Source organism: Plodia interpunctella, chromosome 19, assembly GCF_027563975.2.
Source record: "Plodia interpunctella isolate USDA-ARS_2022_Savannah chromosome 19, ilPloInte3.2, whole genome shotgun sequence".
In the NCBI taxonomy this organism is placed as follows: domain Eukaryota; kingdom Metazoa; phylum Arthropoda; class Insecta; order Lepidoptera; family Pyralidae; genus Plodia; species Plodia interpunctella.
Window position 1 is genome coordinate 1670848 of NC_071312.1, and position 27709 is coordinate 1698556.

The window sequence follows — 27709 nt, forward strand, 5'->3', positions numbered from 1 at the left end:
TCAGAAAGACTTGCGAATTTGAAAAAAATATAATAAAAAAATTGAATAAAATACTTATACAATTTTTTATTTTTATTAAAATAGACATCTGAGAAATTATTTCTTAAAAATAACATCATCAAGGTGTTCTTAAAAATAACATCATCAACCATTGCGCTGCAAACATTCCTCGAATCCGAACCTCAAATTGGTAAAAACTCGCTGGCACATTGCGCGGGGAATGGTTGCCATTTCTTCTCGGATATTGGTCTTCAACTGGTTAATTATTTAGTTATTTGAGTTGTTCGAGTCATCAACTGCTGGGTTATTTGAGTAGACTCTACTTTTCAGGTATCCCCACATGAAAAAGTCCGGTGGCGTTAGATCTGGACTTCTAGGGGGCCATGCAATGTCACCTCGGCGCGATATTACTTTCCCAGCAAAAATCTCGTTTACGGCCGCCAAAGAGGCATTAGATGTATGGCATTATACATAACCATGTTATGTATCGGTCGAAATTTACAGTGACAGATTGCCCTTGTTGATTTTTAAAGAAAAAGGGTCCGATAATTCCGTGTGCTGATATGGCCGCTCTAACTCGTTCAATTGTGTCTTCAGTTCTTGTTGCTCTTGGGCGTCGCGCAGGCTTCTGTTTGAGAGCCGAACCAGTAGCTTCGAACTTTGTGACCCACGATCGAATCACACTTTCCTTCGGACATTGATTTAAGTTATGTAATCGAAACTCACGCCGAAATAAACGCCTGACAATAGCGCACGAATCGCCATTTTTGTAATAACGTTTAACGCAGAATGCGCAATGCGCTCCGGTGAAGTGATCCATCGCGACTAAATTTCCGAGAACCGAGCTTCTCGACCCCACCACCCGGGCAGCCCCCGCTCATAAGGATCAAACGCTAGAGAGATTTTAAAATCGCACGCCTTTCTGCCTTAACCCTTAATTTGGCACCGATAAAATTATTCAAAATATATGAATTTGACAATTTTGTGATTTCAGGAGTATGTCATAAAGTTCTGGAAAAATGAAAAAAAAATCTACAATAGCCCACTGCTGGGAAAACTGGTGTCCGTCACAGCGGACCTTGCCAATTACTGTGACTTTAATGGTCAGATTTATATGTTCTCTGAGGCGGACACTGCCAAACTACGGAAAATAAAAACCAGTTATTTTTATGTTTTTTTACTAAAGAAAAATACAGAAATGAACATTTTAGAACTAATTGATACCGAAGTACAGTTTATTTTGTATGAAAATTTAAAAAACAATTTCTGGGGGCTTTTCCTGTCACGAAACATAATCTTATATTGCATTTTATGCAATACACGACGGTTTTCTTTTGGCAGAACCTGCAGCGTCCTTCTTCCATGGTCGAAGGGAAGTGTCCTATATTGTCGTATTTCAATGGACTCAAAGGGCGGGGTGCATGCGGTTTCTTTACTTTGACGGATTCAGTCTGTTTTCTTGTAGCCGACCTGTTTGCCTTGCACAATAAGTCATAAATATCAAATCTAAATGCTTTCAAACGTTTTTTGGATTTCACGTTGCCGGAATGCTTTTGGCGGTACAATAGCCAAGCATTTTTTACGAGTACACTATTGTCTTTCCATCTAACTAAAATTATTTCATTTTGTTTATCAAATCTGTAATCATACGCGGCACGATCTTCTTCATCTCTTTAGTACTTTTTAGTTGACATTTTTTAAGTCCTATTTTCTCTTATCGTTCCAGTCGCATCAGTAATCGAAAAAGTAGGAAAACTTGTATTGGAAGCAATACAAGTTTTTCTACTTTTTCGATATTCCGAAGTGGTGGCCTCAATTGGCCGTCCGGAGCGTGGGTCATCTTTAATGGACTCTCTTCCTTGTTTGAAAAGACCATGCCACTTGTAAACCATGGTTTTTCCAGGGGCAGAGTTCCCGTAAATAGCCAACAGCTCTTGAAAAATAATCTGAGCGGATTTTCCTTGCTTGGTAAGGAACTTAATAACGGCGCGGTGTTCAATTTTCTCCATACTGGCTGATTTCTTCTCGATTCAGATGGTTACAGGTCGATAACACAAAAGTTAATGACCCGATTGCGTTCAAACTTGATATATATACTCTTAATGAGGTGCTCAACTAGTAACTACCTGGACGAGTAAACCCCCCACCAACCCCTCCATTCCGCGAACTTACTGACCTCCCCTCGTATTTGCGACTGGCGGCGCACACTGGTTCGAAAATCGTATATGGTGGACTTAGGGATCAAAGTGCAGCTATCACGCTGATTTTTTTTTTACATACTCCTTTTAACAATAGCTTTGACTTTTGTTAATAAGGTTTTTGCTAAAAAGTGCATTTTCATATTTAAAAAAAATACTGTTTATTTTTTTGTATGGAGAAAAAGTAATAATCATAAAAATCTTTGAAATGGTAATACTGTTAGGCAGGGCGGCTAGTAGGCGTTATAGTCCGCACAATTCTCAACATTTTATACCTTGAAGTCATATTCATATGTCTGCCGCTTTGGCGTCCACAGCGCTTGGAAATTTTCCTTATTAAATATATAGGCATCATAAACTAAATTACCGTACCCATACTACGTGACCCGTTCAGAGGCGGATGGGGAGTCTTTTAAAATACCCGTACTTGATCATACGAAGGCTGGGGGGGAGGTCAGGATTACGATGAAATTTTTGATTGAGATGAAATTTCATACTATTAATGATGAAACGATTATCTTTTTAAAGCAAGACCTTTGCGACAAGCACACAAAATTTATACCGTGCGAGAATTTTATACATTAGATATTGACTATGTTGCCCAAGAAATATGAAGATATAGATGGTAGCCCTGAAAAGAGCTTTTGTAGAGCTCTGAAAAGAGCTGTTGTAAAGCTAAGAAATATGAAGATATATATGGTAGCCCTGAAAAGAGCTTTTGTAGAGCTCTGAAAAGAGCTTTTGTAGAGCTCTGAAAAGAGCTTTTGTAGAGCTCTGGAGAGAGCTGTTGTAAAGCTCTGAAAAGAGCTGTGATATTGTGCACACTAAAGAGATGATTATTCCAAAGGATTTGTCTTATCCACTGAAACTTCGTCGATCTCCATTTCTGCTTCTTCCTCTACCGCTGATTCTAATAAGTCAATAGCTTCTGAAAATAATTTTAATTTATTGAATTTTGCATACTTTGGCCTGATGTGTGATATATATGGATCCGAAGTTATTAAAAAGTTATGAAGAATGTCTTCATTATTCTGAATCCTTCCCATTTTCCGAGTGTGTTGCTCCCTTGTATTTCTAAATTCCTTATTTCTTGCTTCGGATGCTTCTTCCGACATTATTCCAATAGGCAGACAAGAGAAATGTCGGCAAATATCAGCCCCATGTATGAGCAGCTTGTGCACACTTGCTGGCATATTGTACCATGGATAGAGGTGTACAAAAAGTTCAGCTGTCTCTCTGCAATATTCCCGGAATTTCTCGATGTTGATGGCATTCCCAGAGGATATGACCTGCAAGATCACAGCGAAATGCCTAATGAGATTCTCATCAATCTTCGTAATCTGTGCACTCTTCTGGTATTCTCTGAAAAATTTTCTTGCAGTGTTGCCATCGTTCGTAGTTCCGAAGCCCTGTTTAACAATATCTATCAAGAGTCCCATCTGCTCTTTGAATTGTTGTTGCGTGAAATCCTTCCTTGCTTTCTTGAGGTTTTTATTTTCACCTCGTGCACACCACATCTCGAAGTCCATATTGTACGATATGTGCAATAGACACTCCATGCTTCTGATCCACATGTGAAGTGTAGAGAGTCCGTACTGGTACACCTCATCCCGAACTGGTCTTGAGAATACTTCTGGTAAGTTATTCATTTCACTGGGTTTTGCCAGACATATATTGCAAGTCGCTGCAGATGGAGTATCGGTGATGATTGTAGCTATCTTGCCATCAATCATCGTCATGTGCAGATCATGACTGATCTCGACTTCCCCGCATCTTGACACAGTCAGGTTTCGGATTTCTTCTTTCATCGCAGCTTCTTCTTGTTTGATGAATTCGCTGGTTTCCTTTGCGAACTGAAACTTCACTGGTCTACAGTAAAACGTGGAAGAAGGTTTTGGATTTTCCCAGATCAGCACATTGTCAGACTCAAGCTTTAATGGCACAAGACTCGTCATGAATACTGATGAATCATCGAAGTCAGGTTGCCCGCTTTTCTGTCTGTAATTACTTTGTGCTGAAGATCCGTCGAATCCCCATTTGCTGGTCATTTTTAGATGTCCATCTGGGAGATTTAGAGGTTCGCCAACAACTTGCAGGATCCTCTGTACAGTCAAATTCAGTAATGACTGCAATTTCACCTTTGCTCCATCTTCAGTTACTTCAATATCAGACGTATCCGGATAGCATTTCTTCTTAGCTTTCAACAGTTTGTAGTACGAAGGAAGCTGTGCAGAACCTTCGTAGTTTGTCAAGAAAGCCCTTAGCGTCAAATATCTCCATTTTGACAAATCCAGTGAAGTAGCAAGGGCCAAAGCTTGATCTTCCTCGAGAGTTTCCTTCTTCTCCTTGTGAAACAAATATGTTTGAACTTCGTGTGCTCGTTCTGGGTTTTTCATAAGGTGCCCAATCACTTGGGCAAGGTCGATTTTTCCTTCCGATTTCAGGTTAGAGACGAGAGCAAAAGACAACTCATCTGCTGTATAGTCAGTTAATGTACCTGACCGTCTTTTTTTTTGCTTGTTTCCCAGGTCAGAAAATGGTTTTCTGACCGGACTTTCTGTAGAAGTGCTCATATCCTTTGTAACAGAAGATGTGGATGGAGTGACGTAATCTGTAGGCTCTGGTAGCTGATTTTCTTCCTCTATGGTATCTTCAAAAATCTTCGCGAGATTCAGGTTATTGCACACAGGCCACTTGATTCTTTCCTCTAACCAGCCCATATGTTTATTCATAAATGTTTTCTGAGTTCTGTTTGCCGCGGTCCATCTGCGATTCAAGTTGACAGTGATGGATCTTGAAAACTTTAATATTTCTTCAGAATCTTGGTCACAAACACTGAGTGGAATACCAGCCAAAATCGCTTGATGGAGCCTTTTATAATCCTTGAGGTCGCCTTCTCGTAGAAATATGTAGAAGTCCAAGTTGGTTCCAAATCGAGTCATGGTATGTAGATGATAATAGAGCGTCACTGATTTTATGGAGATGTATCTTCTTCAACAGTTCAATTGGTAGTGATTTTTTTATCGTACGCGCCTCTTTTATATAATTTCTACCTGTTCATGCATCACACTTTGGACGAGATTACGGGCTCGACCAATGAGAGTCGAGTATTTTTTTAGTGGAGGGGATGGAAGAGCGCTATGGAATCTAAGTAGTATAATTTTCAGTGGAGGGGAGGGCTCTGGTAATCTGTCTGGCATTCAGTCACTTTTAATGTATGGTACTAAATAATAGACGTATAAGAATATTAAAAGTGGCCGAAGTTCTCTGTTGCATTTTTAATAATTTTTCTGTGACGATATATTATTAAAACATGCAAACATTTTTGTTTTGTCCATTTTTGTTTGAAATCTAGACAGTTTAACTAATATACTTGATCTACAAAATATAAAACAATGTTTCCTGTCTAGACTATTTTTATTATACTCGATCTAGAATATTTATATTTAATATATATATTATATTAATAAGATAAGGGAACGTACCCATACTACGTATAAAAGGATCCATTTTGTTATCCCCGCCCCTCCTCCTTTTCTGTGATCCTCTGATTCTCTCTGCGATATTGTGTACGTGATGATGAAATCCCCCCCCCCCCCCCTCCTATGATCAAGTGCGGTATTTTAAAAGACTGACCCATCCGCCTCTGAACGGGTCACGTAGTATGGGTACGGTAATTTAGTTTATGATGCCTATATATTTAATAAGGAAAATTTCCAAGCGCTGTGGACGCCAAAGCGGCAGACATATGAATATGACTTCAAGGTATAAAATGTTGAGAATTGTGCGGACTATAACGCCTACTAGCCGCCCTGCCTAACAGTATTACCATTTCAAAGATTTTTATGATTATTACTTTTTCTCCATACAAAAAAATAAACAGTATTTTTTTTAAATATGAAAATGCACTTTTTAGCAAAAACCTTATTAACAAAAGTCAAAGCTATTGTTAAAAGGAGTATGTAAAAAAAAAATCAGCGTGATAGCTGCACTTTGATCCCTAAGTCCACCATATACGATTTTCGAACCAGTGTGCGGCGCGGCGTTTGCGCAGAGGCTTCAAAGGCGCCGCCGCCGGCCCGGCCGTCACCGCAAAATAGATAATACATATGGATAATTACCACAGTTTCGTGTAAACATAATGTTCGAATGCTTCGTTCAAAATGTGGCCAAATAAATTACGAAACTACATTTTTTCAAAGCATATGGACCATTTATTTGCACATCTTGGTATGAACGCTATTTGAAATGCTCAAACACACAATTATTCAATAGTAGAATCTTCCTACTCGTATATTGGCGAAATCGCAATATTTGGAATGCAATTTCCACAGTTTCGTGTAAACATGTTTTAAATAAGAATGCCTTTTTATTATAATTTAAATAAGAATGAATTATTATATTACAAGAATTATTATTATTATGCAAACATTATGTTTGAACGCTTCGTTCAAATCTTAGCCATATTATAATACCGAAACTATTTTTTTTTCAAAACATGTATAACATCCACAGCTTGGTATGAACGTTATTTTCGAATACTCAACACATCTATAAGTCATTGATAAATTTTTCCTATACTGGCGAAATCGCAATGATTGTAATGCATATGGATAATTTCCACAGTTTCGTGTAAACATCATGTACGAATGCTTCGTTAATTTGGCTATATAAATACCATTTTTTCAAAGCATATGGACAACTTGCACAGCTTGGTATGAACGCCATTTTAAATGCTCAAACACACAATTATTCAATAGTAGAATCTTCCTATACTGGCGAAATCCCAATATTTGTAATGCATATGGATAATTTCCACAGTTTCGTGTAAACATCATATCAAAAAAATTGCCTGAAAAAAATACAATATATCTTACTGTGGCGAAACCGAAATATTTATAACGCAGATAGGCAACCTCCACAGCTAGGCGTGAATGCCCTATCCAACTGCTCAAACACGCGTAATATTCGTAATGCATATGGATAATTTCCACAGATTCGTGTAAACATTAAAAGCCCCGCAAGTTAATATTGCGATGAAACCTTGTCACAATAATACGAGGGTAAATCAAAAAGTTCTTAGAATCACTATAAAAAAACCAGGAGATGTGTACAAAAATATTTTATTTTTCAACGTAATCTCCTTCTAATTCAATACATTTAGTATACCGCTTCTCTAACTTTCTAATTCCTTCCAAAAAAAATTCATTTTCTTGACTCTCAAAAAAGTCGTCTAAGCCATAACTGCGTCGTCATCACTATATTTAGTTCCACGGATGTGCTCCTTTAATTTTGGAAATAGGTGAAAGTCACTAGGGGCTAAGTCCGGAGAATATGGTGGGTGATCAAGAAGATCGAAGCCAGCACTGCGGATTGCCGTGAGCGCAACTTCGGACCGATGCGCAGGAGCGTTATCGTGAAGAAACAACACGCCCAATGACAGTTTTCCTCGCCGTTTTTCCTTTATATTTTCACGCACTTTTGGAAATAAATTAGCATAGTAGGATCCAGTAATGGTCTGTCCTTTCGGCATGTAATCGATAAAAAGGATTCCTTCACTATCCCAGAACACAGAGGCCATAACTTTGCCGGCGGTAGGAGCAACGCGAAATTTCTTCATTGGTGGCGATGATGGCCGTTTCCAAGACATGCTTTGTCTTTTAGTTTCGGGATCAAAATGGTGGACCCATGTTTCATCCATGGTAACAACACGACGGCAAAATTCATCCGGATCGGACTGTAATATTTCAAGATTGCGCTTTGAAATTTCCAAACGACGTTTTTTGTTTTCTTCTGTTAACATTCGTGGTACCCATCTTGCCGACACTTTTCTGAACCCCAAGGAATCTGTTAAAATGGATTGGATGCTTCCAAATGAAATCTTTAGGACCTCGGCTAAATGTTTTATAGTTATTCTTCTGTCTTCCAGAACTAACTTCTCGACCTTTTTGATATTTTCTTCTGTGATGGAGGTTGACGGCCGCCCTGAACGCAGATCATCTTCACAAGTTGATCTACCCCTTTTAAATTCCGAAACCCAGTAAGCTACTGTAGAATAGGGTAAAGCATTATCCCCTAATGTCTCCTGAATATCCAAAAAAATTTCCTTAGTGGACATTTTTTTTAGGCACAGATACTTTATCACCGCACGTAATTCGTTTTTTTCCATATTTCAATACGTTGGAATACCCTTGGCACTTAATAATTTATTGCTTGTAAACGATACGACCGAATCGATTGTAACTGAGCATAAACATTATACGATAATCACTCTTTAAAAATAATAATAAACTACCCACAAAAAAAATATATCAATATGTCATTCTAAGAACTTTTTGATTTACCCTCGTAGCTGCGTGACGTCATCCGTCGCAAAAAAGTACAGATATAAAAAAAAAGTTGTTATAAAAAGTAAATAAGCTAGGGTTATGGGTTTATTGGTAATAGCGAGACTTCTGTTTACGAGGGGAGGTCAAAAAGTTCGCGGAATAAGGGGGAAGCGGGTTGAAATTAAACACCAAACTATTTTTCCTTTTCAATATATTCTCCCTTCGGAGTAATCGGATCGACACCTGAAGTTGTCAGAAATAACATCTTCGTTTCGGCGTGTTTCCACCAGTTTTTCTTTTCCAAGCAGTTTATTTTTGCGAATGGATAGACTTCTAGCTTGATGACATTTAGTCCACACTCGCCCGGCGATTTTAAAATGTACTGCTTCCCGTTCGCATGTCTCGAAATAGATTGCGAGATTGAGCCAGTGGTCGCTGGTACATTCTGCAGACCGAAGAAGTCTTCGATTAAGTCTTGGTTGACCGCAAGCGGCTCTAATTTCTCGGATTCGCTGGCATCTACAAGTGCTTCCGTTATAGGCGCAGTCGTGGACGACATGCAGATGATCGTTTCCGTGGTTGGACACCCAGAAGACACTCCCTTTGAAGCTACAACCGGCGTTTCCATTGAACTCACATATGCGTGAAATACGAGGGCTGCTATTTATGTATCCGGAATAACAAAATTAAACAAACATATATTATTACATATGGTTTTATTGTTTCTCGAAGTATTCTCCGCGATGATCTATGCACTTCTGCATACGATGAAACCAAATTTCAAAGCACTTTTTCCATTCTGATTGAGGTATGTCCAAAACGTGTGTTTTGAACGCATCAACGGCCTCTTCGCGGCTCGAAAAACGTTGACCACGTAATTTATTTTTAATGTTTGGAAATAAATAAAAATCATTGGGTGCCAGGTCGGGGCTGTACGGCGGATGACCCGTCAATTCAATCTTTTGACCCTCCAAAAAATTATTTGTTTCAGCCGACTTGTGGCAGCTAGCATTGTCGTGATGAAGTATGATTCTGCGTTGTGGGTTGTTCTTTCGTATTTTTTCAAAGACTTCTGGCAAACAAATGGTGGTGTACCATTCAGAATTAACCGTCCTACTATTCTCTAGTGGCACTGTAGCTACATGTCCGTTGATACCAAAAAAACAAGCGACCATTTGCTTTAAAGTGCTTCTCGCACGAACAACTTTTGTTGGATTCGGTTCATCTTGAAAGACCCACACCGTTGACTGCTGTTTAGTTTCAGGGTCATAAGCATAGATCCAGGTTTCGTCACCTGTGTAGATATTATAAACAGCTTTTGACGTGCCACGGTTGTATTTTTTTATCATTTTCTTACACCAGTCGACACGAGCCTGTTTTTGATCTACGCTCAAGTTGTGCGGAATCCAACGCGAACAAATTTTTTTAACAATTAAATGTTCGTGTAATATCGCGTGTATACTCGTCATACTAATGCCCAGAGACGCCTCTATCTCGCGGTATGTAACATGACGATCTTGCATTACTAATTGTCGCACAGCATCAATATTTTGTTGTACCACTACCGATTTAGGACGACCCTCCTTAATTTCATCCATGAGCATAGACCGTCCACGTTGAAATTCCTTAAACCAATAATACACAGTGGTTTTCGATGGTGCTTCATCTCCAAAAGTTAAAATCAGTTGTTCGATGCACTGTTTTTGAGTTAATCCACGCCGAAAATCATAATAAATCATCGCGCGAAAATGTTCACGAGTTAGGGGATAAACTGCGTTAAGCGTGTGCACGCACGTGAGCACGTCACGGGCCACGCTTCTGGTGCACGCACGTGAGCACGTTCGCGTGCTTATGCGCGGGCATCGGCGCGTGCATCCGCGTACGCAGTTTTCTCAGTACAATTTGGACGTTGGAGGTGTACAGTCGAATAAGTAATAATGGATAAATTAATGTTGTATTATTTATCAAGACGACGGCGACGACGAATTGCCAAAAAAAGACGCCAGCCAGTAAGCCCGTTCGTTGAATCTAGGTTACTGTGCGGGGAATTCGTGGTGAAGTTTGGTATATTAAGAAAAAATGAAAGGTTTTTTTTCAAATATTTTAAAGTTTCATTACAAGTCTATGATGAATTATATTCAAAACTGGAGCCCTATTTGAAGACTAACAATCTACGATTGAAATCTACGTCAATCGTATCACCAATGGAACGATTTGCAATGACATTGCGGTAAGTAAAGACATTTCGATATTAATAATCATCTTTATTCATGTAAAAAAACAGTCATTATTTAACAAAAGTTTAGAACACTCATATTTTTTGCCAATTTATGTAAGTCACATTACTGTTTAGCCACATCAAGCAAGAAAGAAGAAGAAGTTCTTATTGTTTCGGCAGTGACACCTGAATATGGCTTAAAATGTTTTTCTTGATGTGGTTCACTCTGTTCTTAGGACCGAAACACATAACCGCACACTTATTAATCATCATATTAATCACAGTTTCTTATATTTATTAATTATATTTTGTTATTTCTAAATTACACAGTTTTATCTTTTTCGTTTTTTTTATCTATACCTACTTATTCACTTATTTTTTTATATACTTAATCACAACAGTCATCACAGTGTCTTGCATAAACGCTACGTTACAATTAGTCATTGATTATTCATTTGAAATACACTAATAAAATCACAGGTTCAAGTTTAAAATAAAAAAACACAATAACAGTTAAAACAGTACAATAAGTCTAAATGTCTTAATTATAATAATATACCTACCTTACAAAGTATTAATTATAATGACGCATATTGATTGCAAGTTTTTACATATGAATATTTCCCTTATTAATTATTCCCTTCTATTACTAGATCGGGTACTAATATTATTTTAAATTCTTATTTATCATCACAATCATAATCACAGTTTACTACATAAAAGATTAAATTTAAGAAGAGGACATATGAAGGAGCAATGTTATGAGTAGGTTCAAAAAAAAGGTCCATTAAGTAAAAAAGGGGTCTATTGCCTGTCTGTAGGGGTCCTGCCTGGGAATGCCCTTGTATATCATAATAATTGCACATGAGACCAGAAAAATATAAATATAAAATTGCGCTTTTTACTAACTTAAATAGTTCTTCATGTTCTTCTCTTTCTTTTGTTCTTAATAATTAAACAGTCTTAATCAAATCTTCAAAGTCTTTCTTGTTACCTATTTATTCATTGTTCGTATCTGATCTTACATTTAAGGATTCTAAATCATTCGTTACCGTATTTTGCGTTAATGAAAGGTCATCAATGGTAATAATCATTTCTTTTTCAATATCAATTAAAGCTTCTAATACTTTCGTACGAAATAATAATTTTTTAAAGCAACTCAATTTTTTTACAGTTGGTAATAATGACTTAAAAAAATTCAAGTCTTCGTCCATATTATCTGCAGTGTTATTCTTCACGCAATTTAACAACTCTAATTCGAAATCAGTTGGCGATTCGCACTTACGTTTCTTGGAAGATCGTGTTTCTTTGGTAACGCTGGAGCTGGTGCTAGGTACATTAATCAAATCTTCTTCAATAATCGTATTATTTTGTGAAGTTCTCGGTGACGCGTTTTGCTCTACTGACTGATTAAAATTGTCTGCCGATTCTTCTCCTTGAGTATTCGAGTTTGAATCTAAAAATGACAGCATGTTATAGTAAATGTATGTTTTATTTGCCCTGGAACCGGAGCCTGATTTAAGTTTTTTTTTAGTAGACCTCACTCTTATATAAGTGTCTCTTGCAGTTTTCCATCTTTGCTGCAGCTTTTTCACTGAAACAATAACACAGGTATTTTATTTTATTACAGATATTTAGTTAGTGGACATACCTTCGTCGATATTCATCTGGCGTATCAGACAGGACTAACCACGGTCAGAAAAATAGTAACAGAAGTTTGTCAAATTATAATTGAAAGGTTAAAGGAAGAATGTATACCAAAATTTTCCCGTGCGCTATGGGTAGAGACTGAAAAAGGTTTTTTAACGCAAGCCCAGTTTCCTAACTGCATAGGTGCAATAGACGGAAAACATATACGCATTATAAGACCTCCACATAGTGGTTCCCTCTATTACAACTATAAGCATTACTATTCTATTGTACTGCTTGCAATGTGTAACGCCAACTATGAGTTTACCTATATAAACGTGGGAGTGCAGGGTAAAGAATCTGACTCCGCAATTTTCACACAAAGCCGATTGTACGAACAAATCAACAATGACTTAATAGATATTCCTCCTGCCAAAGCATTGCCCGTAATACACAATGATAAACCAACCAACATTGCTGCAACCGCAGCTTTGCCCTATATTATTGTAGGAGATGAAGCATTTGGGTTATCTAGCCATGTCATGCGGCCATATGCTCGAGCTCTCGATTTAAACTACAAAAAAAAAATATTCAATTATAGGTTAACGAGAGCGCGACGTTATATTGAGTGTACATTTGGTATCATGGCTAATAAATTTCGCATACTCCATCGTCCATTGAACGTTGGAAAAGACAAAGCAATTTGTTTTCTTAAAACAATTTGTATTTTGCATAATTTTATAAGATCAAGAAGTCAAATTAATGACTTTCATGATATTGTCATTATACCAGACCATATACGTTCAGTTCGGGGGTTATAGTAGAACCGCCTAAATGAGTCCTCGCCCGCGGAGTACAAGGGGCGCGGGGGTACGACGACGAAGGGGAACGAAAGAGGTGCGGGCGGCGGTCGAGCGTAGCGTGTAATACAAGAGGCGAAATGTTACTGGACATTTCTTGAGATATGTGAAGTCATAGTGGTTAGCGGCAAACAGGTGAAGATTTTTATTAAAAAATTAATAATGGCTATACAAAATTTGAATGAAACAACTGTAAACTATACAACGTGTTCCTTTTGTTATCCCATATCTCCATGGTATCAACGAGACCACGTACATGAATTAAATAGCATAAGCATTTTTCGATTATTGTTATTTTCAAATTTTTATTTTTCATACAAAACAATTCGATAAAAATGTGATTTTATGATATATAGGTATGATATGTAGGTAAAAAAAAGGTAATAAAGTTATGTATGTAATATTTATTTATGCAAAATTTATCAAAATTATAAATCAATCACTTATGTCCATAATATCAGTATCACTGGAACTTGATTCTTCACTTTCGAAACAGCCATCATCAGAATCATCAGAATCGTCTTGCACATTAATAATAAAATCAACAACTTCATCTAGTGCTCCATCATGTTTGCAATATTCGTCTTCGATTTTAATCACGTGTTTAACACAATTCTCCCATTTCTCTTTGGGATATTCAGCAAATAATCTCTCTAATATTTCTTTTTTCTGGTCCAAATTAGAGTCGATACTTTTTTGTGCTAATTGTCCTTTGATATCACCCCAGACCAACTCAATGGGGTTCAGGTCTGGGTGATATGGAGGCAAACGCAATACTTCGTGTCCGTTTCTTTTCAATACCTCGTCAATTTTGTAAATATCTTCTGTGAAATGGCTTTTAATTAATTTATATAAGTCATCTTTTCTAAGTTTTTCATCAAAAGGCACGTTATGTCGTCGTAGCCATTCTTGCATAGTTGGCTTGGTAGAAGCCATAGTTGGCTTTTTCTCTTCTCGAACCGAATGATAAGCTGCGTTGTCCATTACTATGACAGAATTTTGCGGTATATTAGGCATGAGCTTTTCATTTATCCATTTACTGAAATTTGCGAAATTCATAGAATCGTGATAATCACCTGTTTTACATTTGGATTTGAATATCACAAGGGCTCCGTCTACAAATCCAATTTGACCTCCACAATGTACGATGATCAAACGGTCCCCTTTACCAATATGAGATAGAACGCCAAGTTCATCCTTTGATTGCCAACATTTTGAAACGTTATGAGACGCGTTTACATAAGTTTCGTCAAGGTATAAAATATGTCTTCTTTCTCTACGATATTTTTTAATAGTATTTAGGTATTTCCACCTCCACGATGTGATATTTGGCTGTTCGATAAGGAGTTTCCTTTTAGATCCGCATTTCTTAAATTTAAAACCTAGATCATGTAATAATAGCCTTAAATATTCCCTGCCGCAGTGTAATATATTCTCTTCTCTAAGTACAGCGTTCAAAGTTTTCAGAGTAGGTATTTTTTTGAAAATTGTGTAAAACTGAGTGACTTTTCTTCTTACCACTCCTTTTGTGAAATCGTCTATTTCCACTCTTTTTCTACGAACCTGTTTTGGTTTTCTTGGTGATTTAAATCTCTCGTTGTCATTTAATGCTTTCCCTTGTTGTACAATTCTAGATACAGTCTTTTCTGATAATCCAGTAACTTCTGCTACAGTTTTATTTAAAGGTATATCTTGTTTATATTCATCAGAATTTGGGTCGAGTTTCTTTTTTCTAAAATATTCATATACGTTAAACGCCATTTGTTTGCACTGACTATTAATTCTATGTCCGAAAACATTTCGACTCATCTTGAGAATGTAATCTCATGTATAACTTTCACAAGGCGTCCGCAACTGTCAACACGTGTGATCGCTAACCGCGTAGCGAGCGAACTGAGTTTTTACAAGAATGCGCCCGCCGCCCGCACCTCTCTCGGTCCCCTTTGTCGTCGTACCCCCGCGCCCCTTGTACTCCGCGGGCGAGGACTCATTTAGGCGGTTCTACTATAATTGGAAATACCCACAGAGATTCGTATACATTACGCGATAACTTCGCAGATTATTTCGTTGCAGACGGACAGCTGTCATGGCAAGATCGCAGTATTTATTGAAGGCTTTTTTATGTACATTCAATAATTGAATTTTCACGGTTTTTTACCACACATTTTTTATTAACATAGCAGGCATATTTTAATAATATACCTAATGATTTTATTTGTTAAATTCATCGGATGTAACCAGTTGCGCCGCCATGACAGTCGAAAATTATAAGAAATTCAGTATTCTTACATTAAATAGGTAAAATGTTATGTAATTACGCATAAAATGAAACTTTTTTTCTTTCATTACACATCCAGTGATGTGTAGTTTGTACAGTGTCTAAAAACACAAGTAGGCATCTTTTTTACTAAAATATTATTGGTACTCAAACACATGTAGACGCGACACCGATTGGAGCGTGACTAACTGCATGGTAGGCAATTACCTTCCATTGCTCTTGCCTTTGAAAGCGATTAAACAAACGACGATAAAGGTGTTTGTACTTCTCTAATGAATTGTTTGGTAGATTTTATACCGTCGTATTTAAGTGCTGCTGAGTGGAATAATTTACCTCGTACATCTCGAGCAACTGAGGTGCGTTGTAAAGTGTAATACAACGCACCTCCACCTTTTACAATTACGTAAAGCCTCACAAGGTCTCCAATTATAAGAATACATTCGAGTTCGAAAAGCTGTATATTTTGGGAAATATATCATTATTAGACAATACAATACATGGTGTACGATTCACAATTGCATCATCTTGAAATTTAACTTTAACATTCATGGTATCACCACCGAACAACTCTAATACATTTTTCAGATCTCTCAAATAACTTATTTATACCATCGAAAAAAAATGATTTATCTTTGGTGTCAATATAGGCCGAAATTGCCGACTTCACTTTTTCATCGTCGCCAAATTTTTTTCCACGCAGTTCTTTTTTCATTTTTGGAAATAGATAATAGTCACTGGGTGCCAGTAGGCTTACTCTCGAATCACAATCCCAATATACGATCCCAATCTCAATGCAAGAAACGTCATTTGGCACTCTTGAATTTAACACTAGCGCCACATTGGTGCGGATATTGAGTGAACTAAATTTCATTGAGATTGAGTTTTGGAACTTGAGATCGTTACTCTTGAAGCCACTTTGACAGCTCCATATTGCGTTGAAGTTGTGTTGTTATTGGATATTGTAACAATAGCGAAAGAGTAACTTTGTTAGAACTGAGTTAACATTTTAGTTGTGAAAAAGTGCATAAAATGGCTCGTTTGGTGTTGCAAAGCGTAATTCTTAGTGATGTCTATAGGAAGGATTTGCGAGAAACGCGTAATTTTCGTAGGATTGCTCGATACGCCGATAAAGCCCTTGCTCAAAGTGATGATGAATTTAAGCGAAATTATCGTGTCACCAAGACATTTTTTCATGGATTGTGCCAAGAACTTGTACCCTTGATGCAAACTCCAAAAAGGAGAAGTGATATCAGTACAAAATACAAGGTAATTTTGTTTGAAATTATGTGTTTGTTTGTGATACTGAAACACAAAATTTGCGAAAGAACCTGTGTTTAATAAATTGGTTTTGGTTTACAGATACTAGTAGCACTTTCATTCTTTGCGACTGGCAGCTATCAACGCCTAGTGGGAAGTTCACTAGGTACTCCCATGTCACAACAATCAGTGTCTCGAGCATTGAGGGATGTATTTGCAGCATTAAATAGCCCGAGTGTCCTGCATAAACACATAAAATTTCCTCAAACCGAGCAAGAACGCAATGTTATCAAAAGAAAGTCTGTAAATTGCATTTAATAAGCTATGATGATTTTGTTTATATTGGAGAAATGAGTTAACAATCTTTTGTTTTTAGGTTTTATGAAAAATTTAGTATCCCTGGAGTAATAGGATGCATAGATGGAACCCATGTGGCTATACTACGTCCTGCTGAAAATGAGAGATATTTTAACCGGAAACATTTCCATTCAAGGAATGTATTAATAGTATGTGTCCATTTAATATGGTTTACTACATAAATACCTACATAACAATAGCTTATAAGGCTGCCTACGCACTGGCGACCATAGACGCGGCCAGGCCGCCGCGGCCATGGTCGCCGGTGCTTATGCAAGCGCGACATGTGGACGGCCGAAAAATTTGCAGTCGACTTCCAAGGGTGTGTCAAGATGGACGTGCGGAAGATAATCACGCTAACTGTGCTTGTGTATTTACTACGAAAACGAAAACGGAAGATTTCACGTAAAAGACAGTTTTGGGTGCATCCATTACTTTGCGAGAGAAAGACTAAAGGATTATATTATACTTATTTTTTGGATTTAAAAATGTATGAGAAGAGATTCTTTAATTACATGAGAATGTCAACGAATACTTTTAACCTGTTACTGGATACAATAAAACCAAAAATTACTGGAACTGGTAACAACTATCGGAAATGCATTCCAGCAGAAGAAAAATTAGTAATAACAATAAGGTAAGCTTTTTCTTTTTTAAATACAGAATGTTTAAAAAATACGTGATATATTTTAAAGGGTGTTTCGGAATGTTCATAACAACCTGTATAATTCATTGACCAAGGTTTTGCCACTTTAAAAGATTTATGAACTATTGTTCAGTAGTATTCTACTTTACGACTTTGAAAAGGAGAGGAAAAGGGCTTGCTTATAACATGTTTTTAAATATTAAAAAACTGAAGTAGATAATCAAATTATTTGTATTTTCATAACTTAAAAAATCGCAACTGTGAACAATTAATCATCCAAATTGGGAAATAGGTCTATCATTTCTGAATTTTGAGAAATATCAGAATAATGAGTATGAGTATCGCTGTAATTTGAATCATCTGATATCCTGTTGGTAGTAGAATAACCTGAATAACTCGGTCGATGCGGGTCATATTCTTGGTCGTTACGAGTATTGAAATTACTTGAATAGTTTATGCGCGCTGTTGTAGGTGTACAGTTCGGTTGGTATTTTTCTATAATTTCCATGATTTCCATTTTCGCTTTGGTCTTCATTGCAGCAGGGATTGTTTGAAATCTTTCGAGGAGGGATAAAAGAAACAGTCTGTCACAATTTGAATCATTCTGTGTAGTCGCTATGGTCTTATGCAGAACTGAAATTAGAGGGTCTGTATCGGATTCTTCGTTTGGCATTTTTTTCTTCCTTTTTGTTCTAAGCGACTTTGATGCAGACTGTTGAGTCTCAAGATCAGAAGATCTTGCACTTTCATTTTCTTGACTTGCCTCTTCGAGACTATTTTCTGTTGCGTTTGTGTCCAGCACTGATTTCAAAAACAGTAATTGGTTGAAATAGGTGTATTGTGATTTACGTTTTGCAGCAGAACCACTTTTGACATCTTTAAGACGGCGCAGCTCTCTTGTGAAACAGTCTCTAAGGTTTTTCCATCTTTTTTGGAGAGTAATGCCTGTAAATCAATAAATAAATGTAATACATATTACAAAACTAATATTATGTTTATTAATGTGAATTTTATTTTCAGGTATTTGGCTACTGGGTGTTCTTTATCTCATATAAGTCATGAATACCGTATAGGGCTTTCTACAGTATCGGAAATAGTATTTGATGTTTGTGAAGCAATATGGGAGATATTAAAACCAATTGTGATGCCACAATTGACCAGAGATAAGTGGATTCAAACGGCTGAAGGTTTTCAAAAATACGCCCAATTTCCTAATTGCATCGGAGCCATCGACGGCAAGCACATTAGAGTTATCAAACCACAACATTCGGGATCTCTTTATTACAATTACAAGAATTATTTTTCAATCGTGTTACTTGCAATATGTGATGTAAATTATAAATTTCTTTACGTAGATATTGGAGCATACGGCAAATGCAGTGATTCGTCAATTTACAAAGACTCTGTATTTTATCATAGGCTTACACGTTAGCTGCCACCCCGGTCACCGGTGACCGGGCCCCTACCTAGATTTACGCGCCATAGCGGTCACCGGTGACCTCAAGGTAAACTTGTTTTTGGAACGAATTTGTGCGCCGTAGGACGCGTTTCTAATACAATTTCTGGACTGAAATGACCGGAGTGGCGCTGTAGAATACATCTTCGGCGTGGTTCCTGCCTAACTATTTTTTTTTCGAAAATACTTCTGAAATTATGAACATGATAGTTTGTGATAAGTGAAAACCAACTTGTTTGTGCTTTTGTCACTTATCAAATAGTTCAATTTTTGTATTACACTTATCAAATAGATTATATAATATCATAATAGAAAATACCAATTCAATCTCAAATATTCTACACATACATATGAGAATTATAAGGGTTGGAAATTTTGTTGAAGGGAAAATAAAACTACTTTAGCATATGAAAATCGCAGCGCAAACTATTTTATTTAAAAGTATCAATAAAAAATAAAATTAAAATGATGAATTTAAAAACTTAAACATAGCGATGGAACTTATTAAAACAGGTCAAACAAAAGTATGGTTCATTTGGACACTCTTTGCAGTATGTTGCAACTTTCTTTGTTTTATTTTTGGCAACTTTATAACCAAGCATTGCAGTGTTTTTTTTGTAGCATACTGAACAGAAACGTCTTGTGTTTCTAACATTGCCCTCTCGCTTTTCCAATTGGTGCTTCAGTCGTTTTGGTCTTTCAGTATGTTCAAGTTTTTCATTATCCATTCCTGAATCTACCAGATACTCCACTAACTGCCTTCTGTACTCTACTATACTTTCTTTCACTTTTTTATTTTCAGTGTACATGATCCATCCATTTACAACAGCTGTATTTAAAATAACTTCGATTCCTAATTTCTTGTACCATTTTACTGTTTTTCTTAATGGTGACGAATATGCAGTCATCTGGTCACTCATATCGACTGCTCCTTTTGCTTTATTGTAGGCTATTATCATTCTTGGTTTTCGAATCGTCCTGCCCTTTTTAATAACCTTAGAGAACCCTTTTGAGTGCTTTGTCGATAGCATCAACACATCCCGTTTGTCTTTCCATTTAAGTACACATATGCCACGTTCATTTTCCATTGCAATAGATTCACCTGGTTTTAATTTAGCCTCAACCACTGCTTTGGGCAAACCTTTCCTATTTTTCCTCAGGGTTCCGACCAAATGAGTATCCTTGTCAAGAAGTTGGTTTGCTAGCTCTCAACTAGTATACCAATTATCTGTTGCAACAGTATGTCCCAAACTTAATATGTGATCACATAAAGACATCACAACTTTTGGCGGTGAGGTATTTAGTATCTCATTATTTTTACCTGCATACAATTGCAATTTGCATGTATAGCCTGGTATTGTACATAGTTTAAAAAGTTTCATTCCATACTTGTGTCTTTTGCTCTTATTATATTGCCTAAAGATTATACGGCCTCTGAATGGGACCTGCGTTTCATCGACACATACGTCTTCCTTAGGCCCATAGTGTTTTTTAAAGTTCTCGTTTAATTTGTCGATGAGAGGTCGTATTTTACAAATTCTATCTTTAGTATCAGCTGTTTCGTTATTTGTAAAGTGCAAATTCTGCAATAATATTTCAAATCTGTTTCGGCTCATGACAGTTGGAGGAAAATGTTGCCTGTAAACACGGTCTGTACTCCAATAAAGACTGATTTTTGGTAACTTCACAAGACCCATGTACAATATTAAGCCAAAGAATCTTTTTACTTCATCTTTTGTAGTTGGTTTCCACTTATGCGAGCGTGACGAAGGTTTTACACTTCTTTGTCGTTGTTCTGCAAACAAATTCGTTTGAACTGCGATTTCTTCAAAGATATCATCTGGTACCATAAGGCTGAAATATTGGCCTTGGGCTGCATTTCGCAGTTGACTTGAACCATATGCTATGGTTTCTTCATTCCTATAAAATAATAGAAAATTATATGTACATTTCATTTGACTGTAATGATATATTAATTTGTTAATGATATCGAATATATTCGTAACAAATTAATATAATATTTCCGTTTTCAAGTTTGTTTTAAAATAAATGTTGCAATCTAAAACTAAAAAAAAAAAACAATTACCTGTTGGCTCTGTAAAGGCGATAACAGATGGTTGGTGCCCCTTTGGCTCAACCCATTTTTGTGATGTACTTCCACTCAAACTAGGTATGTTTTCTGTAACGAACTTTTCCACGGGATCGCATTCTGACTCAGAATCACTTGTAATAAAAATACGTCTGCGCTTTCTCGGAACATGAATAACCTCTTCGCTATCTGTATCTTGTCTTTCATTCAAATCCCAATCCCGTCTTATCTTTTCAAAAATACTAGCTTCAAGTAAATCGATGTCACGTAAATCTTCTTGGGTAAAATCTTCCAAATCTGAAGTTTCAATATCCATATTTCACAAGTATTGGGTATAACGAAATAACGAAAGAAAACTGACAATATAAACCTTATCTAAAGCGACGTGCGCGCACCTCCAGTGTAGGCAAACGACTGCGGGGAGCGGGTGGACCGGGGTTGCGGACACTCCGGCGCCTTCGTAACGGTTTTTAATATTTTCGCTTAATAGCGCCAAGCAGGTCACCGGTGACCTCGTCAGGTTTTTCGAAAATATTTTGAAAACTATCGAACCGATTTCACATTAAATTAGATATACATTCATATCTTAATATTCCGCGCCAAATTACATTAAAAATATTTTTTAAAAATAAAATTATTTCTTCTATGGCATCTAACGTGTTAAATAATGATCTCGATATTCCGAGCAATAACCCCATCAAAGAAAATGGCCAATCAATGCCGTTCGTTTTAGTGGGTGATGAGGCGTTTTCACTATCGGAACATATGATGCGACCGTATGCTGGGAGAAACTTGAATAATGTAAAGACTAATTTTAATTATCGACTATCCCGTGCCCGCCGCTATATTGAATGTACATTTGGAATATTAGCCAATAAATGGCAGATTCTTCACCGACCCCTAAACGTCAAGAAAGAATTTGCAGTTGTGATTATAAAAGCTCTATGTGTGCTTCATAATTTTGTGCGAGAAAGAGACGGATATGATTTCAAGGACACGTTAACTGTACCAGAGGCTTTATTAGAAATACCTGCATGTTTACCTAATAGAGCAAATAGAACATCAACCGAATATCGAGATATATTCGCAAACTACTTCAGTACCGATGGTCGCTTGCCCTGGCACAATTAACCAATTAATTTGTAAATATATGGGTGCGTACCTACGACGGCTGCTCAGTTTGTGCGTTGAGGCACTTGCTCGCCGCGAGCCGCCATTGCGCGCCGTAAACAAAATGGCGTCGAACGCACATGCGGTATGAGTAATCTTTTTAAAAAGTTATTCCAATCATTACGAAAACCTGGGAAATTTTAGCAAATAATTGTCAAAACTCATGTGCAAAGCGAAAAATAGTAGAAATAAAATAGTTATACTTTTGACAATTACCTATTTGCTAAAATTTCTTAGATTTTGAATGAACGGAACAACTTTAAAAAAAATCACTCGTGTCACATATACGTGTCGAATGCTACTACAGCACCTGCTGCGTTTATTGTAGTTCATCGCATTATTAATTTACTTAGGCATAATAAAATAAAATACTAACCAAGTTCTGCCTTTTCTTTATCTTCCATGGATTCACCGCCAAATATATCGACCACTTCAAGCCACAACTGCCGCTTAAAATCTTTATTGGAGTAATCATTTGATGCTAAATCCCATAAACCTCTTCTATTTTCAACTTCAATTATGAACCTTTCCGTGTCGAAATTGGCCATTGTAAAATAATCACTCTGTAGCTAGCTAGCTACACGTCTGGTCGCCGCGGCCGATGCGGTAGCACTGATGAATTTTAATACAGAAGTGATGTTCTCGACGACCACGATTGGTCGCTGGTCGCGTGGCATCAAATTTGACGCCGCGGCCAACGGTGGCCGCTGGTCGCTGGCCGCTAAGTGCGTAGGGGCTATAGCGATTGCCATATAAAGTCCAGAATTCACTGGCCGCCGCGACCAGGTCGCGGCGACCATGGTCGCCAGTGCGTAGGAGGCCTAATATGCACACTACATCATTGTTCATTTTCTTTATAGATTTGTGACTCTGACTTAAATATATTAAGTGTGGATGCATCATTTGGAGGAGCATCACATGATAGTTTTATTTGGAACCAGCATCCAATAAAAGACCACCTCACGCAATTGATTAATGCTGGTGAATCTGCATATTTACTTGGTAATTTTTTTTTTTCATATATTTTTAATATAAATTTACTATAATCATATTATTTCATATGATAACATTATTTCAGGTGATTCTGGGTATGCACAAAGGGAATATATGATGACGCCCATCGTGGATGCTGCTGCTGGCTCTCCAGAGGAACATTATACAAAAATGCATGTGACAGCACGTAATACAGTGGAGCACACTATTGGGGTGCTCAAAAATCGTTGGAGGTGTTTGTTGGGGCATAGAGTGTTACATTATCACCCTGTTGTAGCAGCAAAAAATATAAATGCTTGCTGTGTGCTCCACAATATGTGTAACCGGGCACATTTAATAATGGAAGATGATGAGAACCCTAACAACATAAACAGACCTAGTGATGCAGAACCTGCACTACAAGAAAGAGCTGGAGCTTCTATAGAGCTACAAAGCTTCTATAGAGTTACAATCTATATTGACCTAAAATACAAAGATACTAGTATAATTTTTAATTAATAAATTATTATTTAAATAACATTTAAAACTACACAAAAGTTTAAAAGCCTACTAATAATATTATAAATGCTAAAATTTGTAACAATGTGTGGATGTGTATATGTTTGTTACTCTTTCACACACTACTGGACGGATTGTTATCAAATTTGGTACACTGGTACATAAATATACATAACTTGGAAGATCATAAAAGATACTTTTTATCCCGTAATTCCCACAGGAGCGAAGCCCCGGGGCGCAGCTAGTATACTTATATGTATTTAAATATCATTTCCCATGATTGTTAAGTTATATATTATCATTTATGGGAATGATGGGGTCTCCCTGTAGTTGCAGCAGCAAAATGTTCGCCCATGTCTCTTACTGCTGTAGCAAGGCGCTCGCCGGAGTCCGTTAACCGTTTCCGTGCGGAGGTCTTTTTAGTAATCTTTAGTTCCTGGCGTCAAACATAAATTCCGTGATGCCTCTGAGGCACCAAGCGCCAGAGACTTTGATGATTCCCCTGGGGAATCATCCGCCATGAATTGTAACTTGTAGCTTGTTCTCGTGTTTCTACTTGCTAAAATGTCATTTGCCATTGTGTATCTAACGTAAGCAGTCAGAAGTCGAGACTCAATGCGACGACGACGACGTGTTTTATGAGAATTCACAAACTTATGACGATTCGGAACCAATAGCGAATAATGTTAGTGGAACTATAAAAAAAACAACGAAGGATTGTGCAACATGCACAGAAAAAATAAAAGATAATTCCACGAGCACCAAAAAGACCCGGGAAGAAATAGATGAGCGGCAGATTCCAACAATTATTGATTTGCATGGTTGCAAATATTTTGGACAATTCGTGTCCAACGAATTGCTACGATTTAGTATAAATGAAAGATATGCAATCATGCAAAATATTATAGAAATTCTGAAATAATCATTTACCAACATTATAGTAATGTGTGAGGATAGAGCTGATGAGTAAGAGTAAAATGAAACCAAGTTTAGTGTTTATATAGATTTATTAATATTTAACGTACAACGTGATACTTATAAATAAGGCTAATTATTATAATTGTTTGAGAGACTGATTTTTCATTAGCCGGGTCTACACCAAAAAAGATCCATCGATCCCGCGATCCGCGATCCAGGATCGCGGAGCGTGGATCGTGGATCGTGGATCGTGTTAGGCCGATCCACTTTTGGAAACTTGCGATCCCAAATATGCGCTCCAAGCGATCCTAAGGCGATCCGTGATTCAGCCAGTCTAACTCTTGTACGATATGGAGTCACACGTACAACGGCGGCGTCTTGCCGTTGCAGCAGTAACTTTTATTTTGCTTAAATGCTTGCGCAAAAAATCACAAAAAAGAAAACGACGGTTTTGGGTGAAACAAATTTACAAAAATCGCTTGGAATCTGGGAATCAGCTGTACGCAGAGTTAGTGTCAGATAAAGTTGAACACAATTTTGCAAGAATGAATGCTAATCAATTTGAGATATTGTGTTCATTATTGAATAACAAGCTAAGAAAGAATGATACAAATTATAGAGATGCCATTACTGTGAAGGAAAGATTATTACTAACATTGAGATTTTTAGCAACTGGAGATTCGTATGTCAGTTTGCAGTATCTGTTCCGCATTTCCAAACAGTCTATATCGAAAATTATTCCTGAAGTTTGTGAAGCCATCATTGACCTGTTAAATGATTATGTAAAGGTAAGTAAAACCATACTTTATTACTCAATAAAAAAGTATTGTATTACAATCATAATTTAAAGAAGTAACATGTTTACAATTATTAATTATTTTTTGAAAACATGATATAGGTATATAGGTAGGTACTTATTTAATTCGGTGATGACTGTGGAAGTGAATAATCCTGAGGTTTCTCAAACTGGGACTGCGATGAATTGGAGGCTAGATGAGCAGACGGTGATGTCTGTGGAATTGGAGCTGGATAATTTTGAGGTTGTAGAGACTGGGACTGTGATGAAGTGGATGCTATTGGTGTGCCAGGATATGAATTAGTGTAATATCCATAATTGCTATCCCCATATCTTCCTGTGTCAGCTTGAAAAATAACTTGGCATATAGCATTTTTGACATTAGCTAATGTTACTGCATCATATTTCCGCAATTCAGTAGATATATACTGCCCGAAAGCAATGTAAGAATCAGTTTCCGGTTGTGGTGGCTGAGCACATTGTTGCAGAAGTTGGAAAGCCTCTGAAAGAGTTTCATCTGATATGTCATCTGCATTATTAGAAGTAGTTTTCTTTCTTTTTTTTGTTCTTTTGTTTGTTGTTTGGACACTGGTTTGTGCATTCTGATCATTGTGCTCTCTACTCTGCTCTGTGTGGTGGTTGGCTCTCTCCGGTTGTATGTCACTACTAATGTTACTGTTCTCGTTTTCGCTCACTGTAGTATTAACCCCTTCAGTCGTATCAGATTCTTGTAACAACAATTATTATTACTATTTACTGCATATTCTTATTTTCAGCTTTATATTATAATTAAGATCTCCTTTATTTTCAGGTGCCGTCAACTGAAGAAGAATGGCGTACAGTTTCTCAGCAATTCGAGAATAAGTGGAATTTCCCACACGTGATAGGAGCGATGGACGGCAAACACGTCGCTATACAATCGCCTTTCAATAGTGGCAACGACTTTGATAATTACAAATTATTTCCTAGTATTGTTCTTTTTGCATTAGTAGATGCAAATTATAGGTTCTTGTATGTGAATGTTGGGACTAAAGGCAGAATATCAGATGGAGGCGTGTTCAAAAGCACAAATTTATATAAAAAACTTGAAAAAAAAGAGCTAAATATTCCTCCACCGGAGATATTGCAAGTTCCCTATAAAATTGAGGTACCCTATTATATACTAGGTGATAAAGCTTTTCAGCTTAATGATTATACTATGAAACCATACGATGGTACACGGGAAAGGGGTTCTTGTGAAAGAATTTTCAACTACCGACTGTCAAGAGCACGTAGAGTAGTTGAAAACGCGTTTGGAGTACTTAGTTCTGTCTACAGAGTCCTGCGTAAACCTATGCTTTTGGAACCAGAAACTGCGACTAAAGTCGTGCTGGCAACGGTTCATCTATATAACTACTTACGCAGTAATCCTAACTTTATATCGCCAGGAACGTTTGATACAGTACAGGAGAATGGAGATGTAATACCTGGAAGCTGGCGAAATGAACCGCCATCACAATCGCTACAACCGATGGCCGTCGTACCAAGAAGAGCAACAGAAAATGCCACTACATTACGGTCCCACTTAGCAAGACACTTTGTTACAAACCATACAATAGTTTGGCAAAATGAATATCAGTAAACTAATAGCTTACATGTTCCAATGTATCGCGTGTGGTTCCGGGTTCATTTTTATCCGCCATAAAGTCGAAGTCATCATACGCAAACCACTTTGATTTATATGTATCTTGAGCACCTGAAATAAACAAGTTACTCATTAAAATAACCACGTGTATTTCTAACAGCTTAAATGTAAAAAGTGAAATCACGTGAAATCCACAGTAAATATTATGATGTAATTACTTATACTAAAATATATAATTTTAATACCTACAGATAAAAAGTAGCTTTGTTTTCTTACCGGATCCAGTTATACGGCTTTGCTTCTCTCTGTATTTCTCCCTTCTGTAGCCTCCCGCCAGAGATCGCATTTTTTTCTTTAGGTTCTCGATCGACTTATTCCCCATTTCACGAGAAA

The 27709-nt window shown here is 37.1% G+C and overlaps 3 protein-coding genes across 7 annotated transcripts; 1 reads left to right on the plus strand and 2 right to left on the minus strand.

Moving 5' to 3' along the window:
* Positions 1-6238: 6238 nt before the first annotated feature.
* Positions 6239-27574, plus strand: LOC128678123 (putative nuclease HARBI1). Of its 5 annotated transcripts, none has more exons than XM_064436571.1 (7): positions 6239-10757; positions 12376-16778; positions 16872-17068; positions 17146-17275; positions 23348-23489; positions 23566-25684; positions 26504-27574. In XM_064436571.1, exons 2-6 carry the CDS (start codon positions 16542-16544, stop codon positions 23976-23978), a joined length of 1119 nt encoding a protein of 372 aa, XP_064292641.1. In that variant the 5' UTR covers positions 6239-10757; positions 12376-16541; the 3' UTR covers positions 23979-25684; positions 26504-27574. The 5 variants fall into 5 exon arrangements, with proteins under 5 accessions (XP_064292641.1, XP_064292642.1, XP_064292643.1 ...); XM_064436572.1 differs by having other exon boundaries at positions 6239-8546; positions 16237-16778; XM_064436570.1 differs by lacking the exon at positions 6239-10757 and adding an exon at positions 11938-12078.
* On the minus strand, positions 11744-12355 carry LOC128678472 (uncharacterized; the record flags this gene model as incomplete). The annotated part of the gene is made up of 1 exon (XM_053760047.2): positions 11744-12355. A coding segment is annotated over one exon (612 nt), but the record flags the coding sequence as incomplete, so codon positions are not given.
* On the minus strand, positions 18041-23076 carry LOC135309914 (uncharacterized). The gene is made up of 2 exons (XM_064436594.1): positions 22864-23076; positions 18041-18717 (listed from the first exon to the last, which is right to left on the minus strand). The coding sequence occupies exons 1-2, from the start codon at positions 23033-23035 to the stop codon at positions 18041-18043; spliced, it is 849 nt and encodes a 282-aa protein (XP_064292664.1). The 5' UTR covers positions 23036-23076.
* Positions 27575-27709: the final 135 nt, after the last annotated feature.

Excerpts from the sequence above, each read along its gene's own strand:
- LOC128678123 (XM_053759456.2), top strand. The coding sequence starts at position 25,247 with ATGGAGTCACACGTACAACGGCGGCGTCTTGCCGTTGCAGCAGTAACT. Across the intron at positions 25,685-26,503 it reads TGTTAAATGATTATGTAAAG|GTGCCGTCAACTGAAGAAGA; the intron begins GTAAGTAAAACC and ends CTTTATTTTCAG.
- LOC135309914 (XM_064436594.1), bottom strand. The coding sequence starts at position 23,035 with ATGGCCAATTTCGACACGGAAAGGTTCATAATTGAAGTTGAAAATAGA. Across the intron at positions 18,718-22,863 it reads TAAAGAAAAGGCAGAACTTG|GCATTACTCTCCAAAAAAGA; the intron begins GTTAGTATTTTA and ends ATTGATTTACAG.